General features: G+C 38.1%; 1 protein-coding gene across 1 annotated transcript in view; it reads right to left on the bottom strand.

Moving 5' to 3' along the window:
• LOC522784 (solute carrier family 22 member 10) overlaps positions 1-16,741 on the bottom strand; it is a 36,845-nt gene extending 20,104 nt beyond the window's left edge. The window contains exons 1-4 of the mRNA XM_002699301.6: positions 16,166-16,741; positions 15,375-15,478; positions 2,409-2,563; positions 2,154-2,322 (exon numbers count right to left, since the gene is read on the bottom strand). Of these exons, the coding sequence (XP_002699347.1) occupies positions 2,154-2,322; positions 2,409-2,563; positions 15,375-15,478; positions 16,166-16,567 (830 nt within the window). The 5' untranslated portion in view covers positions 16,568-16,741. The remainder of the gene's footprint in view (positions 1-2,153; positions 2,323-2,408; positions 2,564-15,374; positions 15,479-16,165) is intronic.
• Between the last annotated feature and the right edge of the window lie 1,579 nt (positions 16,742-18,320).

Genomic DNA, 18,320 nt, shown 5'->3' with positions numbered 1-18,320 from the left:
GGAAGACATGGAAAAACTCTTAGAAAAGTACAACTTTCCAAGACTGAACCACGAAGAAATAGAAAATATGAACAGACAAATCACAAGCACTGAAATTGAAACTGTGATCAAAAACCTTCCAACAAACCAAAGTCCAGAGCCAGATGGTTTCACTAGTGATTTCTATTATATCATATGTCTAGAGAAAAGCTAATGTCTGTCCTTCTCAAACACTTTCAAAAAAATTGCAGAGAGAGGAACACTCCCAAACTCATTCTACAAGGCCATCATCACCCAGATACCAAAACCAGACAAAGACATCACACAAAAAAAGAAAATTACAGGGCAATATCATTGGTGAACATAGATGCAAAAATCCTCAACAGAATACTGGCAAAATGAATCTAACAGCACATTAAAAGGATCATACACTATGATCAAGTGGGGTTTATCCCAGGGATATAAGAATGCTTACACAAAAATCAATCAATGTGATACACCATAGTCACAAATTAAAAGATAAAAGCCATAAGACAATTTCCATAGAAGCAGAAAAGTTTTTGACAAAATTCAACACTCGTTTATGATTAACTTCCCAGAAAGTGAGCATAGAAGGAACCTACCTCAACATAATAAAAGCCATATAGGAAAAATACACAGCACACTTTATTTTCAATGGTGAAAAACTGAAAGCCTTTCCTCTAAGACCAGGAACAAAATAAGGACGTTCACTCTAGACACTGTTCAACATAGTTTTGGAAGTCCTAGCCACAGCAAGGACATCATGTGAAAAGCCTGGCTAGATGAATCACAAGCTGGAATCAAGATTGCCAGGAGAAATATCAATACCTCAGATATGCAGATGACACCACCCTAATGGCAAAAAGTGAAGAGGAACTAAAGAGCCTCTTGATGAAGGTGAAAGAAGAGAGTGAAAAAGCTGGCTTAAAACTCAACATTTAAAAAACGAAGATCATAGCAGCTGGTCCCATCACCAGTCCCATTCTAAGGGAATAGAAAAAAAAAATATTGTAAATAGGTCAGGTAGTTAATTAAATTAAAAAATGTTTTGCTTAGGCCTCACATGATGCCTGCCTTACTTTAAAGCTATTTACCACAGTTCGGTTAAATAGTGTGGAAGTCCTTTTGCAGTCTGATGTGCATGTCTTATGATCAGGATAGTTTTTCCATCCTATCTCGTTACCTATAAGCAGGTAGGAAATACAGTGAATTTACCCTAAAATGTCCAATCTGTATTGACATATCTTGTCAGTGTTTTGACGTTGGTTTTCTAAAACAATCCAATCAATAAATCTTATCTAGGTCTTTAAACTATACTAAAATCATGGCATCTTGTCCCATCACTTCATCACAAATAGAAAGGGAAAAAGTGGAAGCAGTGACAGATTTTATTTTCTTGGGGTCCAAAATCACTGTGGACCTTTGACTGCAACCATGAAATTAAAAGATACTAGCTACTTGAAAGGAAAGCTATGACAAGCCTAGACAGCTTATTAAAAAGCAGAAACATCACTTTGCTGATAGAGGTCCATATAGTCAAAGTTATAGGTTTTCCAGTAATCACGGGCGCATGTGAGAATTGGACCATAAAGAAGGCTGAGCACCAAAGGAATTGATGCTTTTGAACTGTGGTGCTGGCGAAGACTCTTGAGAGTCCCTTGGACAGCAAGATCAAACCAGTCAATCCTAAAGGAAATCAACCCAAAATATTCACTGAAAGGACTGATGCTGAAGCTGAAGCTCCAATACTTTGGTTACCTGATGTGGAGAAATGATTCATTGGAAAAGACTTGGTACTCGGAAAGATTGAAGGCAAAAGGAGAAGGAGGAGGCAGAGGATAAGATGGTTAGATAGCACCACTGACTCAATAGACATGAATTGGAGGAAACCCCAGAAGACAGTGGAAGGCAAAGGAGCCTAGCATGCTGCAGTCTTTGAGGTTGCAAAGAGTCAGAGATGACTTAGCAAATGAATGACAACAACAAATCTGCTCCTGGAATCTCAAATTGTATAGAATGAACAGATGAGAAATATGAGTTTTATATCCTAACAATAAGAAAGGGCCCAGGGAATAAGGCAGTCAATATATTCCAATTCAATATGTATTTTCACCCCAGTTCCCTTAAGTCAGAGTGAGAGAGAAGACTTTTACCTTGAGAAGAGAAAGAAGGCAAAGAAAGGTACAGACACCACCAGCTGTAGGGTGCGCCACTCTCGAAAGACAAAAGCCAGTCCTCCCAGCATCATCTGTCCAATACTAAGGGCACAGGATAACAGTGTTATTACCATGGCTTTTGACTGGGATCTGGTCCACTCTGTAACTGAAAGAAACAAAATTGAGGTAGTAATGTTAGATGAAGAAATTTCAAGGTTTGGAAAATGGAGGAGATCAAAATTGTCAACTTACCGAGCATACCGCTATTTGATAAGATGACCACAGCAGAACAACCTGACCAGAAGCGTAGGGAGCAGTAAATGAGGAAGGTGGGAGCAAAGGCTGCACAGGTCCCAGAGATGGCCAGCTGGAGCAAACAGCACCTGAGAATCAACTTCCGCCCAAACCTAAGAAACAGAAGGCAGTTAGAATATGAAAGCAATGATAATTTGGGGCAAAACATTAAGAAAGCGAAAGCATACACTGAAATGTAAAGAATGCTTTAACAAATGATTCTTTGTACCTGAATGCTTGAAAAATCAAGAACTAAATCAGCAATGGAAATCTCCTCAAATAACATTCCTTGCTACAAATGTACACTAGCAATACCAAAATTTCATCCTCCAATCACCAATGGACTCTGTCATCTAGCATATAAAGAGAACTACAATGTTGGAAATTGTAACATACTGTAAGCACATATTGTACTAACTTACATATTTAACAAACTAGATAGACTATCCAGTGTGTAGACCACAAGAGAGCTAAAAGTGTACTTGGGTCTCTAGGATCAGGCAGATTAAGGCTAACTGATACAAAAGACTGGTGGGAAATGCAACAAAGTTGTAAGAGGTTTATGTAAGGACCACTCTTTGTTGAATTTGGATTTATTAGTCTCAAGCAATATTTTTTTTTCTAGAACAGAATGTAAAAGCACTACAACACAGATAGAGGATATTATATAAATCTCTCAGAGAAAAGAACTATGTAAGATGGAGAATGAACAGGAAAAGATAAAGAACAAAGAAGGGAAAATAAATTTTCTGTTTCATTGAGAGTCATGAAAACAGAGTCCTAGTGGAGACATCTAGGACTAAATAGGATATGCAAATCTATATATCCAGTAATAAAAACAGATAAACACATTTGGGATCAGGAATTCCTCTGCAATATTTAAATGGAATTCTTAAGTTATTCAAACAGTTCCTCCAAAAACAGAAAATGTACAACATAGGAACAAACACATCAAATAATCATATACGTAATCATTATCATAAAGAAAATAATTTAGAAAACACAAAATGACTTGATAGACAAAAATTGTAGCAATCATATCAAACTAATTTCAACTGATAGAAATTACCAGAATGGATTCTTTGAAAACTTAATTTTTTGCTTTTCCTGCATCATAGGCATATTCTTTACCATCTGAGCCACCAGGGAAGTCCATGCTTCCCACAATAGTACTTAAATTATTATAGATTAAAACTAAATTGACAAAAAATATATACAACACAAATAGTAATAATAATAAGCTGGAATATTTATACTAACATCAAATAAATTTCAAAGCAAAATACATTTCCAGAAATAATAATGCTAAAGATGTCAAATGTATCTCTTTTTTTAATTTAAATCTATTTATTTTAATTAGAGGCTAATTACTTTACAATATTGTGTTGATTTTGCCATACATCAACATGAATCCGCCACGGGTGTACATGTGTTCCCAATCCTGAACCCCCCTCCCACCTTCCTCCCCATATTTTCTTTGATATGGACCATCTTTTAAAGTCTTTTATTAAATATTGCTTCTGTTTTATGTTTTGGTTTTTAGTCCTCAAAGCATATGGGATCTTAATTTCCTGACCAGGGATCAAACTGACAGTCCTTGCACTGGAAGGTAAAGTCTTAACCACTGGGCTGCCAGGGAAGTCCTTATGCTACTTTCCCAATAGCGCTTGCTGAGGATCGTTCCATACATGGATGTGGTTTTTTATGTGTTCAGGTGGGAGGGTGAATTACATATCCTCTTGAACTACCATCTCACTCTTATTTCTGATTTTTACTGTTTGTTATTCTAGTCATCCTAGTGTGTTTGAACTGGTTTCAATTTAGATTTTTTAAATATAAATTTATTTATTTTAATTGGAGGCTAATTATTTTACAACATTGTATTGGTTTTGCCATACAATTTAGATTTTTTAAGTTGGAGTATAGTTGACTTACAATGTTGTGCTAGTTTCTGCTGTACAGCAATGTGAGTCAGTTATACATAAACATGTTGTTGTTCAGTTACTAAGTCGAATTCAACTCTTTGTGACCCCAAGGACTGCAACAAAACAGGCTTTCCTGTCCTTTGTTATCCCCCAGAATTTGCTCAGACTCATGTCCATTGAGTCACTGATGCCATCCAACCATCTCATCCTCTGTTACTCCCTTCTCCTGCCTTCAATCTTTTCCAGTATGAAGGTCTTTTCCAAAGAATCAGCTCTTTGCATCAGGTGGCCAGTGTTGGAGCTTCAGCCTCAGCATCAGTCCTTCCAATGAATATTCAGGGTTGATTTCCTTTAGGGTTGACTGGTTTGATCTCCTTGCTGTCCAAGGTACTCTACTCTTTTCTAGATTCTTTTCCCATATAGGTTATTACAGAGGGCGGAGTAGAGTTCCCTCTGCTGTGTGTGTACATGTGTGTTAGTCACTCAGTTGTGTCCAACTCTTTGCAACCCAATGGATTGTAGCCCACCAAGCTCCTCTGTCCATCGGATTCTCCAGGCAAAAATCCTGGAGTGGGTTGCCATTCCCTTCTCCAACTCCCTCTGCTATACAGTAGGTCTTTCAGCTCAGTTCAGTTCAGTTACTCAGTCGTGTCCGACTCCCCTGGCCCAGAGCACGCCAGGCTTCCCTGTCCATCACCAACTCCCAGAGTTTACTCAAACTCATGTCCATTGAGTCAGTGATGCCATCCAACCATCTCATCCTCTGTCGTCCCCTTCTCCTCCTACCTTCAATCTTTTCCAGCATCAGGGTCTTTTCAAATGAGTCAACTCTTCGCATCACATGGCCAAAGTATTGGAGTTTCAGCTTCAACATCAGTCCTTCCAATGAACCCTCAGGACTGATCTCCTTTAGGATGGACTGGTTGGATCTCTTTGCAGACCAAGGGATCCTCAAGAGTCTTCTCCAACACCACAGTTCCAAAGCATCAATTCTTTGGCGCTCAGCTTTCTTTATAGTCCAACTCTCACATCCATACATGACTACTGGAAAAGCGATAGCCTTGACGAGACAGACCTTTGTTGACAAGGTAATGTCTCTGCTTTTTAATATGCTGTCTAGGTTGGTCACAGCTTACCTTCCAAGGAGTAAGCATCTTTTAATTTCATGGCTGCAGTCACCATCTGCAGTGATTTTGGAGCCCAGAAAAATAAAGTCAGCCACTGTTTCCCCATCTATTTGCCATGAAGTGGTGGGACCGGATGCCATGATGTCAGTTTTCTGAATGTTGAGCTTTAAGCCAACTTTTTCACTCTCCTTTTTCACTTTCATCAAGAGGCTTTTTAATTCTTCTTCACTTTCTGCCATAACGGTAGTGTCACCTGCATATCTGAGGTTACTGATATTTCTCCCGGAAATCTTGATTCCATCTTGTGCTTCACCCAGCCCAGCATTTCTCACAATGTACTCTGTATATAAGCTAAATAAGCAGGGTGACAATATACAGCCTTGACGAACTCCTTTTCTTATTTGGAGCCAATTTGTTGTTCCATGTCAAGTTCTAACTGTTGCTTCCTGACCTGCATACAGATTTCTTTTTTTTTTTTTTTAATTTATTTTTAAACTTTACATAATTGTATTAGTTTTGCCAAATATCAAAATGAATCCATCACAGGTATACATGTGCTCCCCATCCTGAACCCTCCTCCCTCCTCCCTCCCCATACCATCCCTCTGGGTCATCCCAGTGCACTAGCCCCATGCATCAAGTATCGTGTATCAAACCTGGACTGGCATCTCGTTTCATACATGATATTTTACATGTTTCAATGCCATTCTCCCAAATCTTCCCACCCTCTCCCTCTCCCACAGAGTCCATAAGACTGTTCCATACAGATTTCTCAAGAGGCAGGTCAAGTAGTCTAGTATTCCCATCTCTTTCAGAACTTTCCACAGTTTATTGTGATCCACACAGTCAAAGGCTTTGGCATAGTCAATAAAGAAGAAATAGATGTTTTTCTGGAACTCTCTTGCTTTTTTTATGAGTAGGTTTTTATTAGTTACCTATATTATATGTTGGGGTTTCAATAGTTTTTATTGGTATGGCTTAATAAGTGATGCTGTTGTGCTTCTTTTCATGTGCTTCTTACAAGTTGTATATCTTCTTTGTAAAGAAATGTATCTATTCAAATCCATTGGTAATTTGTCCACTTAATTGAGGTATAATTGACAAAAGCAAATAAAATTGCATATATGTACCTCATGCGAAGAGTTAACTCATTGGAAAAGACTCTGATGCTGGGAGGGATTGGGGGCAGGAGGAGAAGGGGACAACAGAGGATGAGATGGCTGGATGGCATCACCAACTCGATGGACATGAGGTTGGGTGAACTCCGGGAGTTGGTGATGGACAGGGAGGCCTGGCGTGCTGCAATTCATGGGGTCACAAAGAGTCGGACATGACTGAGTGACTGAACTGAACTGAACTGAACTGAAGATGTTCAGTGTGATGATTTGATATATGTATATTGTGAAGCAATCACTTCAGCCAAGCTTATTAACACACCCATCATGTCAGATACAATTTTTGTGTGTGAGAGAGCACTTATGACCTAGTCTCTTGCAAGTTTTGAGTATACAGTAAATTATTAACTATACCTACTCATGAAAAATACCTGTGGCGGATTCATGTTGATGTATGGCAAAACCAATACAATATTGTAAAGTAATTAACCTCCAATTAAAATAAATAAATTTACATTTAAAAAGAAAAAGACCCTGATGCTGAGAAAGATTGAAGGCAAAAGGAAAGAGAGAGGCAAAGGATGAGATGGTTAGATAGCATCATCTACTCAGTAGACATGAATCTGAGCAAACTCCGGGAGACAGGGAAGGACATGGGAGCCAGGCATGGTGTAGTCCATGAGGTCACAAAGAGTTGGACACAACTTAGCGACTGGAAAACAACTGTGCCATACATGACCAGGATATATTCATCTTGCAAGACTGAAACTTTATACCCTTTGACCAACATCTCCCCATTTCTCTCACCTCCAAAATCTTGACAATCACTTCTCTACATTATCTTCCTCTGATTCAAGTATTTCATAATCGACATATAAGTTAGTCATGCAGTATGTGTCTTGTGTCATGTTTATTCATGTAGTGTGATAATACATTCATAGTATAATTATTTATTCGTATTACTGCAATTGATAAGATTTCTGATGAATCACAGCCTTGTTATGGTGAAGGTGTTTGTGTAACTCATTGAAACTAGGAGCCATGTCATGCAGGGCCACCAAAGGCTGATGAGTCATAGTAAAGAGTTCTGGCAAAACATGGTCCACTGGAGGAGGAAATGGCAAACCACTCCAGTATTCTTGCCACAAGAACCCCATGAGCATTATGAAAACATAAAAAGATATGACACCAGAAGATGAGCCCCCAGGTCAGAAGATGTCCAATATGCTACTAGGAAAGAACGAAGGGTAATAACAAAGAACTCCAGAAAGAATTAAACAACTGGGCCAAAGCTCAAACGAAACTCAGTTGTGGATGTGTCTGGTGCTAAAAACAAAGTCTGATGCTCTAAAGAACAACAAAATATAAGAACCTGGAATTTTAGGTCCATGAATCAAGGTAAATTGGACATGGTAAAACAGGAGATGGCATCAGTGAACTAAAATGGATGGAAGTGGGAGAATTGAATTCAGATGGCAATTATATCTACTACTGTGGACAAGAATCCCTTAGAAGGTACAGAGGAGCCCTCATAGTTAAATAGTCCAAAATGCAGTACATGTGTGCAATTTCAAAAGCGATGAAATGACCTCAGTTGTTGCCAAGGCAAACCATTCAACATCACAGTAATCCAAGTCTATGCCCCAACTGCTGATGCTGAAGAAACTGAAGGTGACTGGTTCTATGAAAACTTACAGCATCTTCTAGAACAAACACAGAAAAAGATGTCCTTTCCATCATAGGGGATCGGAATGCAAGGAAGTCAAGAGATACCTGGAGTAACAGGCAAGTTTGGTCTTGGAGTACAAAACGAAGCAAGTAAAAGGCTAACAGAGTTTTGTCAAGAGAATACACTGGTCATAGCAAATATCTCATCATGCAAGATGCTGAATATTTTCAATTTTTTAACCATCCATTAATATGACCCTGTATTCTGTTAATATGCTATATCATGTTGAATGATTTGCATGTTTTGAACCATTCTTGCATCTTTGGGGTAAAAACCACTTGTTCACGGTATAAAATGCTTTTACTGTGTCATTGAATTTGGTTTATCAGTATTTTAATGAGGATTTTTGCATCTATGTTTACCATTGATATTGTCCTATAGCTTTACTTCCCTGTTTTTTTCATTATAGTATCAGTAGGATGCTGGCCTAGTAAATGAATTTTAAAATATTATCCCACCTTCTATTTGTATGGATAAATTTAAGATGGGTTGGTATTGATTCTACTTTAAATGTTTGGTAGGACCACAGGACAGGAAAAGATCAGTTTTCATTTCAATCCCAAAGAAGAGGAATGCCAAAGAATGTTCAATGTGCATGCTAAATCACTTCAGTCATGTCCAGCTCTTTGCAACCCTGTGGACTGTAGCCCACCATGATCCTCTCTCCAGGCCTGTGATTCTCAAGGCAAGAATACTAGAGTGAGTTGCCATGCCCTCAATCTTTCCAACACAGAAATCGAACCAGCATATCCTGTGGCTCCTGATTTGCAGGTGAATTCTTTACCACTGAGCTACCAGGGAAGCCCAATAATATTCAGACTACTGGACAATTGTGTTCTTTTCTCATGCTAGTAAGACTATGCTCAAAATCCTTCAAGTTAGGCTTCAGCAATATGTAACCGAGAACTTCCAGATGTACAAGCTGAGTTTAGAAAAGGCAGAAGAATCAGAGATCAAATTGCCAACATCCATTGGATCATAGAGAAAGCAAGGGAGTTCCAGAAAAACATATACTTCTGCTCCACTGACTATTCTAAAGCCTCTGACTATATGGATCACAACAAACTGTGGGAAAATGTTAAAGAGATGGGAACACCAGACCACTCTACCTGTCTCCTGAGAAATCTATGTGCAGGTTAAGAAGCAACAGTTAGAACAAGACATGGAACAATGAACTGGTTCAAAATTGAGAAAGGATTCCATCAAGGCTGTATATTGTCACCCTGTCTATTTAAGTTTATGCAGAGTATATCATGTGAAAGCCCAGGTTGGATGAATCACAACCTGGAATCAAGACTGCCAGGAGAAATATCAACAACCTCAGATATGCAGATGATAGCACTCTAATGGCAGAAAGTGAAGAGGAACTAAGGAGCTTCTTGATGAGAGTGAAAGAGGAGAGTGAAAAAGGTGGCTTAAAACTCAGCATTCACAAAACCAAGATCATGGCATCTGGTCCTATCACTTCATAGCAAATAGACGGGTAAGAAGTAGAAACAGTGACCGATTTTATGATCTTGGGCTCCCAAATCACAGCAGATGGTCCCTGAAGCCATGAAATTAAAAGAAGGTTGCACCTTTTAAAGAAAGTTATGACAAACTTACAGAGCATATTAAAAGGCAGAAATTTCACTTTGCTGACAAAGGTCCATATAGTCAAAGCTATGGTTTTTGCGGTAGTCATGTATGGATGTGACAGTTGAGCCATTAAGAAGACTGAGAGCCAAAGAATGGGTGCTTTCTAAATGCGGTGCTAGAGAAGACTCTTGAGAGTCCCTTGGATAGCAAGATCAAACCAGTCAATCCTAAAGGAAATCAGTCCTGAATATTCATTGGAAGGACTGGTGCTAAAACTGAAGATCCAGTACTTTGACCACCTGACACGAAGAGCCAACTCATTGGGAAAGACCCCAATGCTGGGAAAGATTGAGGATAGGAGAAGAGGGCGACAGAATATGAGATTGTTGGATGGCATCATTGACGTAATGGACACAGGTTTGTGCAACCCCAGAAAATAGTGAAGGACATGGAAGCCTGGCATGCTGCAATCCATGGGGTCACAGTCAGATATGACTTAGTGACTGAACAACATACAACAACATATATGAAGGGAGAAATAGACAATACAATGACAAGAGGGAAATTCTATACCACGTTTTTGACAATGGAAAGAGATGATCCAGACTGCAAGTCAATAAAAACACAATAAACTTGTATTATACTTTAGAGCAAACAGCCCTAACAGATACAAAGCACATTTCATCCAACAGCAGCAGAATACACATGCTTAAGTGCACAGCGAACATTTTCTGAAATAGATTATATACCATGTCACAAAAAAAGTCTTAGTTAAGAAGGTTTGAAATTTTGTTTAGTATCTTTGTAACTAACTACAATAAAATGAAGCTAGAGATAAATAATGGATGGAAAGTTTGAAATTTTAAAATATATAAAAATTAACTAAAAAACCAATGGGACATAAAATAATTCAAAAGAGAAATCCTCAACATCTTGAAACAAACAAAAATGATAATGCAACACATCAAGACTTGTGAAATGCTACAAAACCAGCTCTAAGAATGAACTTTATAGCAATAGATAAGGCAGTTATGAAAAAGAAACCTCTCAAATTACATTACTTTAACCTCAAGGAACAGAAAAAAGAGAGAGAAACAATCCCACAGTTAGCAGAAAGAATTAAATAACAAAGGGAAGATCAGAAATGAAATAAATGGAAACCAGAAAATCAATAACAATATCAAAAAACCCAAGAGATTATTTTTTAAGAAAGTGAACAAAATTGACAAACTTTATCTAAACTAAAAAAATGAAAGAAGACTCAAAATTTTTTAAAAAGGAGACATTTCAGCTAATACCACAGAAATACAGAGGATTGTAAGAGACTGCTACTGACATTTATAAAGAATAAAGTTGATAAGCTAGAATAAACATAAATTCCTATTTATCTGTCATAAAAAAAAAATCTGAACTACCAACAGTTACTAATACCTTACCCCATACAAAATGTAGTTACTATCAAAAATATTTAAACAGATCATGTAATTCAGTATCAAAAAGTAAATAACTCAATTTTTAAAAAGATCAGAAGATCTAAATAGACATTTTTCCAGTGAGGACATACCGATGGCCCATGGGAAGATGAAAAATGCTCAACATCATTAGTTGCTGCTGCTGCTGCTAAGTCACTTCAGTCGTGTCCGACTCTGTGCGACCCCATAGACGGCAGCCCACCACGCTCCCCCGTCCCCGGGATTCTCCAGGCAAGAACACTGGAGTGGGTTGCCATTTCCTTCTCCAATGCATGAAAGTGAAAAGTGAAAGTGAAGCTGTTCAGTCGTGTCTGACTCTTAGTGACCCCATGGACTGCTGCCTACCAGGCTCCTCTGTCCATGGGATTTTCCAGGCAAGAGTACTGGAGTGGGGTGCCATTGCCTTCTCCTTCATTAGTTGCTAGAAAAATGAAAATCAAAAGCACCCTGAGATACCACCTTATACATATCAGGATTACTATCAAGGAAAAGACAAAAATAACATCTGTTGGCAGAAGTATGGAGAAAAGGGAACTTTCATGAAATATTGGTGGGAATGTAAATTGATGCAAAAACTGTATAAAACAATATGGAGGCACCTCAAAAAATTAAAATAGAACTACCATATGATCCAGCAATACCACTCCTGGGTACATACCAGAATAAATAATAATAATAATAATTCAAAAAGATACATGCATCCCAGTGTTCACTGAAACATTATTTATAATAGCCAAGACATGGAAGCAACCTAAGTGGCCATTAACAGATGAATGAACAAACAAGATACAGTGCATATATACAATGGAATATCATTCAGCTTTAGAGAAGAAGGAAATTCTGTCATTTGCAACAATGTGGATGAACCTATGTGCTTAGTGAAATGAGGGAGACAGAGAAAAACAAGTACTCTATTACTTATATGTGAAATCAAAAACTAATAGAAAAGAATGGATGTAACAATAAAGAAACAGCCTCACAGATACAGAAGACAAACTAGGATGGGATTAAAAGATACAAATGTATCTCTTATGTATAAATGTGCCTTTATGTATAAAATAAATAAACCACAGGATCTACTGTACAGCACAGAAAAATGTAACCATTAGTTCATAATAACTTTAAATGGAGCATAATCTATAAAATATTGAAATATAATTTAGTGTACCTGAAGCTAATATAATGCTACAAATCAACTATATTTAAATTTTAAAAGATAGGGCCAGATGGTTTCACAGGTGAATATTCCCACACATTCAAATGACAATTAACACCAATTCTTCTCAAACATTTCCAAAAAATTAAAGAGGCGAGTACACTCTCAAACTCACAGGAAAAGACCACCATTTTCATGCTAGATAAGGACATTACAAGAAAATGAAAGACCAACATCTCTGCTGAATATAGATGCAAAAATTTCTTAACAAGATATTAGAAACCGAATTCAACAGCACACTAAAAGGATTATACACTAGGATCAAGTGGGATTTAGCCCTAGGATGCCTGGAGTTCAACATACACAATTCAATGTATGTGATATACATTAATAGAACGAAAAATAAAAATAATATGATCATCTCAAAAGATGCAGGAAAAGCCATTTGACATAATACAATATCTTTTCGTGATAAAAATACTCAATCAATTGGGGATAGAAGCAATGCACATCAACATTATGATGAGTCTTCAGATAATAGCATACTTCGTATGGACAGGTTGAAAGATTTTCCTCTCAGTTTAGGAGGGGAAAGGAGGTGCCAGCTCACACCCCTCCTATCAACATAATCCTGGAAGCCCTAGTCAGACCTATAAGGCAAGAAAAAAGCAAAAAGCATCCACTGGAAAGGAGGAATTATATTGACTTTGCATATGATATGAAATTATATATATAAAATTCTGAAAACTTACAAAAAATTTTTCAACTCACTAAAAGTGGACTAAAGACTTAAACATTACCCCAAAACAGTAAAACTCCTGGAAGAAAGAAAAGGAAAATCTCCTTGGCAATAGTATCTTAGATATAATAGCCATCAGAACCAGCATGAGGATATATCTCACTGTTCTTTTGATTTCTCTTTCTCTGGTTATTAGTGATGTTAAGAGTCTTCTCATATACTGATTGACTATTTCTATATGTTCTTTGGAGAAATATCGACTGAGGTCCTATGCCATTTTAAATATCAGGATATTTGAGAGCTTTTCTTATTTGTTGTAATAGTTTCTTTGGATATTAATTCTTTATCAGACATATGTCTTTCAAATATTTTCTCTTATTCTGTAGGTTTCCATTTCATTTTGCTGGTCATTTTCTTTGCAATGGAGAAGTTTCTGGTTTGACATAACCCCACTTGTCTATTTTTGCTTTTGACACCAATGTCCAGAGCTTTTTATCTATTTTTAGTTCAAAATCTTTGACTGAGCTATAAGTTTCCTGCTTCTTCACTGAATTTTCTTCTCTCATTTTCTGTCATAACATACTAACAAACACATATCTATAAGCATCACCACACATCAGTATTATCTAACACATGTGCACCCGTGGTGGATGCATGTTGATGTATGGCAAAACCAATACAATATTGTAAAGTAAAAAAAAATAATAATAATAATAAAATAAATTGATCAATCAGCATTGGTTTTGAATCATCATAAAAGGCTCAGTCAGAAGACTGGCCAATATGAGCACTTCAGCTCTGAAATCTTTTTTTTTTTTTTTTTTTAAACTTTACAATATTGTATTAGTTTTGCCAAATATCGAAATGAATCCGCCACAGGTATACCCGCGTTCCCCATCCTGAACCCTCCACCCTCCTCCCTCCCCTACCCTCCCTCTGGGTCGTCCCAGTGCACCAGCCCCAAGCATCCAGTACCGTGCATTGAACCTGGACTGGTGACTCGTTTCATACATGATATTATACATGTTTCAATGCTATTCTCCCAAATCTCCCCACCCTCTCCCTCTCCCACAGAGTCCATAAGACTGATCTATACATCGGTGTCTCTTTTGCTGTCTCGTACACAGGGTTATTGTTACCATCTTTCTAAATTCCATATATATGCGTTAGTATACTGTATTGGTGTTTTTCTTTCTGGCTTACTTCACTCTCTATAGTAGGTTCCAGTTTCATCCATCTCATTAGAACTGATTCAAATGTATTCTTTTATGAATTACACAGAGGTGATACATTCAGAGTTCACAATTTTCAGATGTAAGAAGAAATGATATTAGGCTTACAGACAAGGGATATTTTAAGCTTCCCACTTCTCCTACAGAGGACTTGATGTGTGGCTGCCACAGTTGTTCTCTTACTTTTGGATGACCACTGCCAGGTACAAGATAACCCAAACGTCTCACAACACAAATTATATCACCTGAGGTTTACAGATTAGTTAACTCATCTGGAAGTATTACCTCTAATGAGGTTTTTAAGCAAAACCAAACATCCAGGTTATAGTCACAATTATTTCTTAATTCAGCTTCAGAACCGTCTCACTAAACACCAAAGTTTTCTAGAAATGAATATGGGGGGTACTATGACAGCAGGACCAATATGAGAACCCACAGGCGTTTAGCTCACAGAGTCAAGGAGTGAATTAACATAGAGTCATAACATATAAACCCACAATATTGTTTCTCTAAAAAGATTGAACCTCCTGTCTTGAAGCACCTTACTCTCACTTCTCATTGGTAATTTCTGCTCATCTTTACAAATGAAGTTTACGTAACCCTCCTCTACTGTTCTGAAATGCCCCCCGACCTAAGAAAGATGTTATTTCTGTGTCCAGTACAATGAGCTCTGTGACCCCCCAAAATTGCATTTGTAACAATGAGTCTAATTCTCCATTTCTGTCTATAGTCCCTAGAAACCAACAGTATAAACTGCCTATTGGAACTCAATAAAGACTTCTTTATGAAAGAGTTAATAGAAAACTGTGAAACTACCCAGAGGAAGGGCAGCAGTGATGTGGAGACACTCACCTGTCTGAGAGAAGGCCGTATATGAGGCCTCCCACCAGCATTCCAGCCATGTATAGGGATTGACCCACTGATTTCTGTGACAGATGGTCACAAATGAGGTCCCACTGGAAGAGAAGGAAACCAGCACAGAGGAGCTTCACAGCTTCTTATATCCCTCAACGAACATTCACTCACTCTAACAACCCTCAGAGAACACAGCTTCTGATTTCCTTTGAACATTTACTCACATATATTACTCAAGTCTCAGCTTAAGCACGGAATTCTCTAAATCCTCAACTAAATCCTCTAAGTTCTATCATGGCAAATCATACTCACGTAGCACTGTGTGCCTCACTGGTTCTCAAACTTTGCCACACACTGAAAATATTGAGGGGATTTTTGTTTCATTACTGATGCCTAGATTTTACACATGGAATAAAATGTATTTGGTTTGTTTCTTTCATAAGAATCCAGGACATGGAATTTTTTTAATAAATATAAGTATTTCCGACTTGCACAGAGGCTAAGAACACGTGACCAAGAATAATTTTCCACAATTTATATCAAGTACTAACTTGGCTAAATATAAAAATTCACACAAAACTTAAGTTTTGTGATAGTAAAATCCATAATCAGTTTGTTAATTTCAGTGTCCTCAAATTGTAAGTAATTGACAATTTAAAAAAATCAGCAATCACTATTTGCTAAAAGAATGAATAAAAGCTGGCTACCTGAATAATGAACCTGTGTTTATTTTACATTATTCTAAACACAGAGAACAAGTACTCACAAGAGGTAAATGAGGCCTTTACCTCAGTCACGATGGTGGAGGAGAACAAGCTGTGGTCATATACCCAGCCATCCACACAGGGCTCCGTGTCCAGGTCAGTCATGTTGGGGAAGGTCCCATTCAGGTGAAGGAGTTGCCACTGAGCGTGGAGGAAACGATGACACTTCTCTGGCTTCAAGTTCGAATCCAGTGGGATGGAAATTCTTAGGAGGACATCAGGGCTGAGGATCCCTGTGTCATTGCCAGAGACAGTGGCATTATCAAGAATGTGGACCCAGCAGCGATGACCAGGAATGGCTGCTGTGAAGTTCTCCAACAGTGAGTGACAGACTACTATCATGTAAGTGGGGAGAACAAAAACCACCTGGACAATCTGGAATTTCCCCAGGCCACCAACTTTATCCAGGAGCTCCTCAAAGGCCATTGTGAACAGGTGATCCTCAAGAAGAGTTACAATGACATCAAAGCTGCAACTTCAAAGGGAGAAAACAGCATCCTTTCATTAATTCACATTAAATCTATGTGACCTCATGTCAGGTTCTCCTCACTACCGAGTGGATCCAACTCACCTCACTACTACAATAGAGAAATGAAAACAGTTTCCCTAGTCCTTTTGGAAGCATAGGATGTTCGCTTTTTAATAGTCATAGGGAAAATTATTTACCAAAGATACTTGTGTCTGATGAACATTAAATCTGTTTAAAGATTTACTCTCTGATGTGCTTGTCCTCAGTGATTCTGTATCATCAACACTGAACTTTGGCATGTACATGGTCTCCAAACAAGTTAAAATAAACCTGCTGTAAGTATTCAGTCATTTTCAGAAGATGGAATGGACAGAATTGAACTGCTTCATGGTTTTTCTGTGGAAAGAACAAAAAAGGAAGGGTTTTACTTGTTTATATGGACTTTGCTGCTGCTGTTCACTTGCCAAGCCATGTCCAACTCTTTGTGACCACATGGACTGCAGCACACCAGGCTCTATCCTCCACTAATTCCCAGAGTTTGCTGAAACTCATGTCCACTCAGTCAGTGGTGCTATCTAACCTCTCATCCTCTGCCACCCTCTTCTCCTTTTGCCTTCAATCTTTCCCAGCATCAGGGTCTTTTCCAATGAGTCAGCTTTTGCCATCAGGTGTTCATAGTAGTGGAGCTTCAGCTTCAGCATCAGTCCTTCTAATGAATATTCAGGGTTGATTTCCATTAGGATTTACTGGTTTGATCTTATTACTGTCCAAGGGACTATCATCACTCTTCTCCAGCACCATGATTCAAAAGCATAAATTCTTTGGTGCTCAGCCTCCTTTATAGTTCAACTATCACATCCATACATGACTACTGGAAAAAGCATAGCTTTTACTAAATGGACCTTTGTCAGCAAAGTGATGTCTCTGCTTTTTAATACACTGTCTAAATTTGTCATGGCTTTCCTTCCAAGAAGCAAATGTCTTTTAATTTCATGCCTGCCTTTCTTGTCTGCAGTGATTTTGAAGCCTAAGAAAATAAAATCTCTCACTGCTTCCACTTTTTGCCTCCATTTGCTATGAAGTGATGGGACAAGATGCCATGATCTTAGTTTTTGAATGCTGAGTTTCAAGCCAGCTTTTTCACTCTTTCACTGCCATCAAGACACTCTTTAGTTCTCTTTACTTTCTGCCATTAGAATGTTATCATCTGCATATCTGATGTTGATATTTTTCCTGACAATCTTGATTTCAGCTTGTAATTCATCCAGCCCAGCAGTTCACATGATGTATTCTGCACAGAGGTTAAATAAGCAGGGTGACAATGTGCAGCCTTGTCGTACTCTTCTCTCAATTTTGAACTAGTCAGTTTTTCCATGTAAGGTTCTAACTGTTGCTTCTTGACCTGCAAACAAGTTTCTCAGGAGACAGGTAAGGTGGTCTGATACTCCCATCTCTTTAGGAATTTTCCACAGTTTGTTGTGGTCCACACAGTTAAAGGCTTTAGCTTAGTCAGTGAAGCAGAAATAGATGTTTCTTTGGAACTCCCTTGCTTTCTCCAAGATAAAACAAATCTTGGCAATTTGATCTCTGGTTCCTCTGCCTTTTCTAAATCCAGCTTGTACATCTCTAAGTTCTCAATTCATACACCGTTGAAGTCTAACTTGAAGGATTTTGAGCCTGCTAGCATGTGAAATGAGTACAGTTGTGTGG

The sequence above is a fragment of the Bos taurus genome, chromosome 29, assembly GCF_002263795.3.
Source record: "Bos taurus isolate L1 Dominette 01449 registration number 42190680 breed Hereford chromosome 29, ARS-UCD2.0, whole genome shotgun sequence".
Classification (NCBI taxonomy): domain Eukaryota; kingdom Metazoa; phylum Chordata; class Mammalia; order Artiodactyla; family Bovidae; genus Bos; species Bos taurus.
This window is presented reverse-complemented; position numbering and strand designations above follow the sequence as displayed.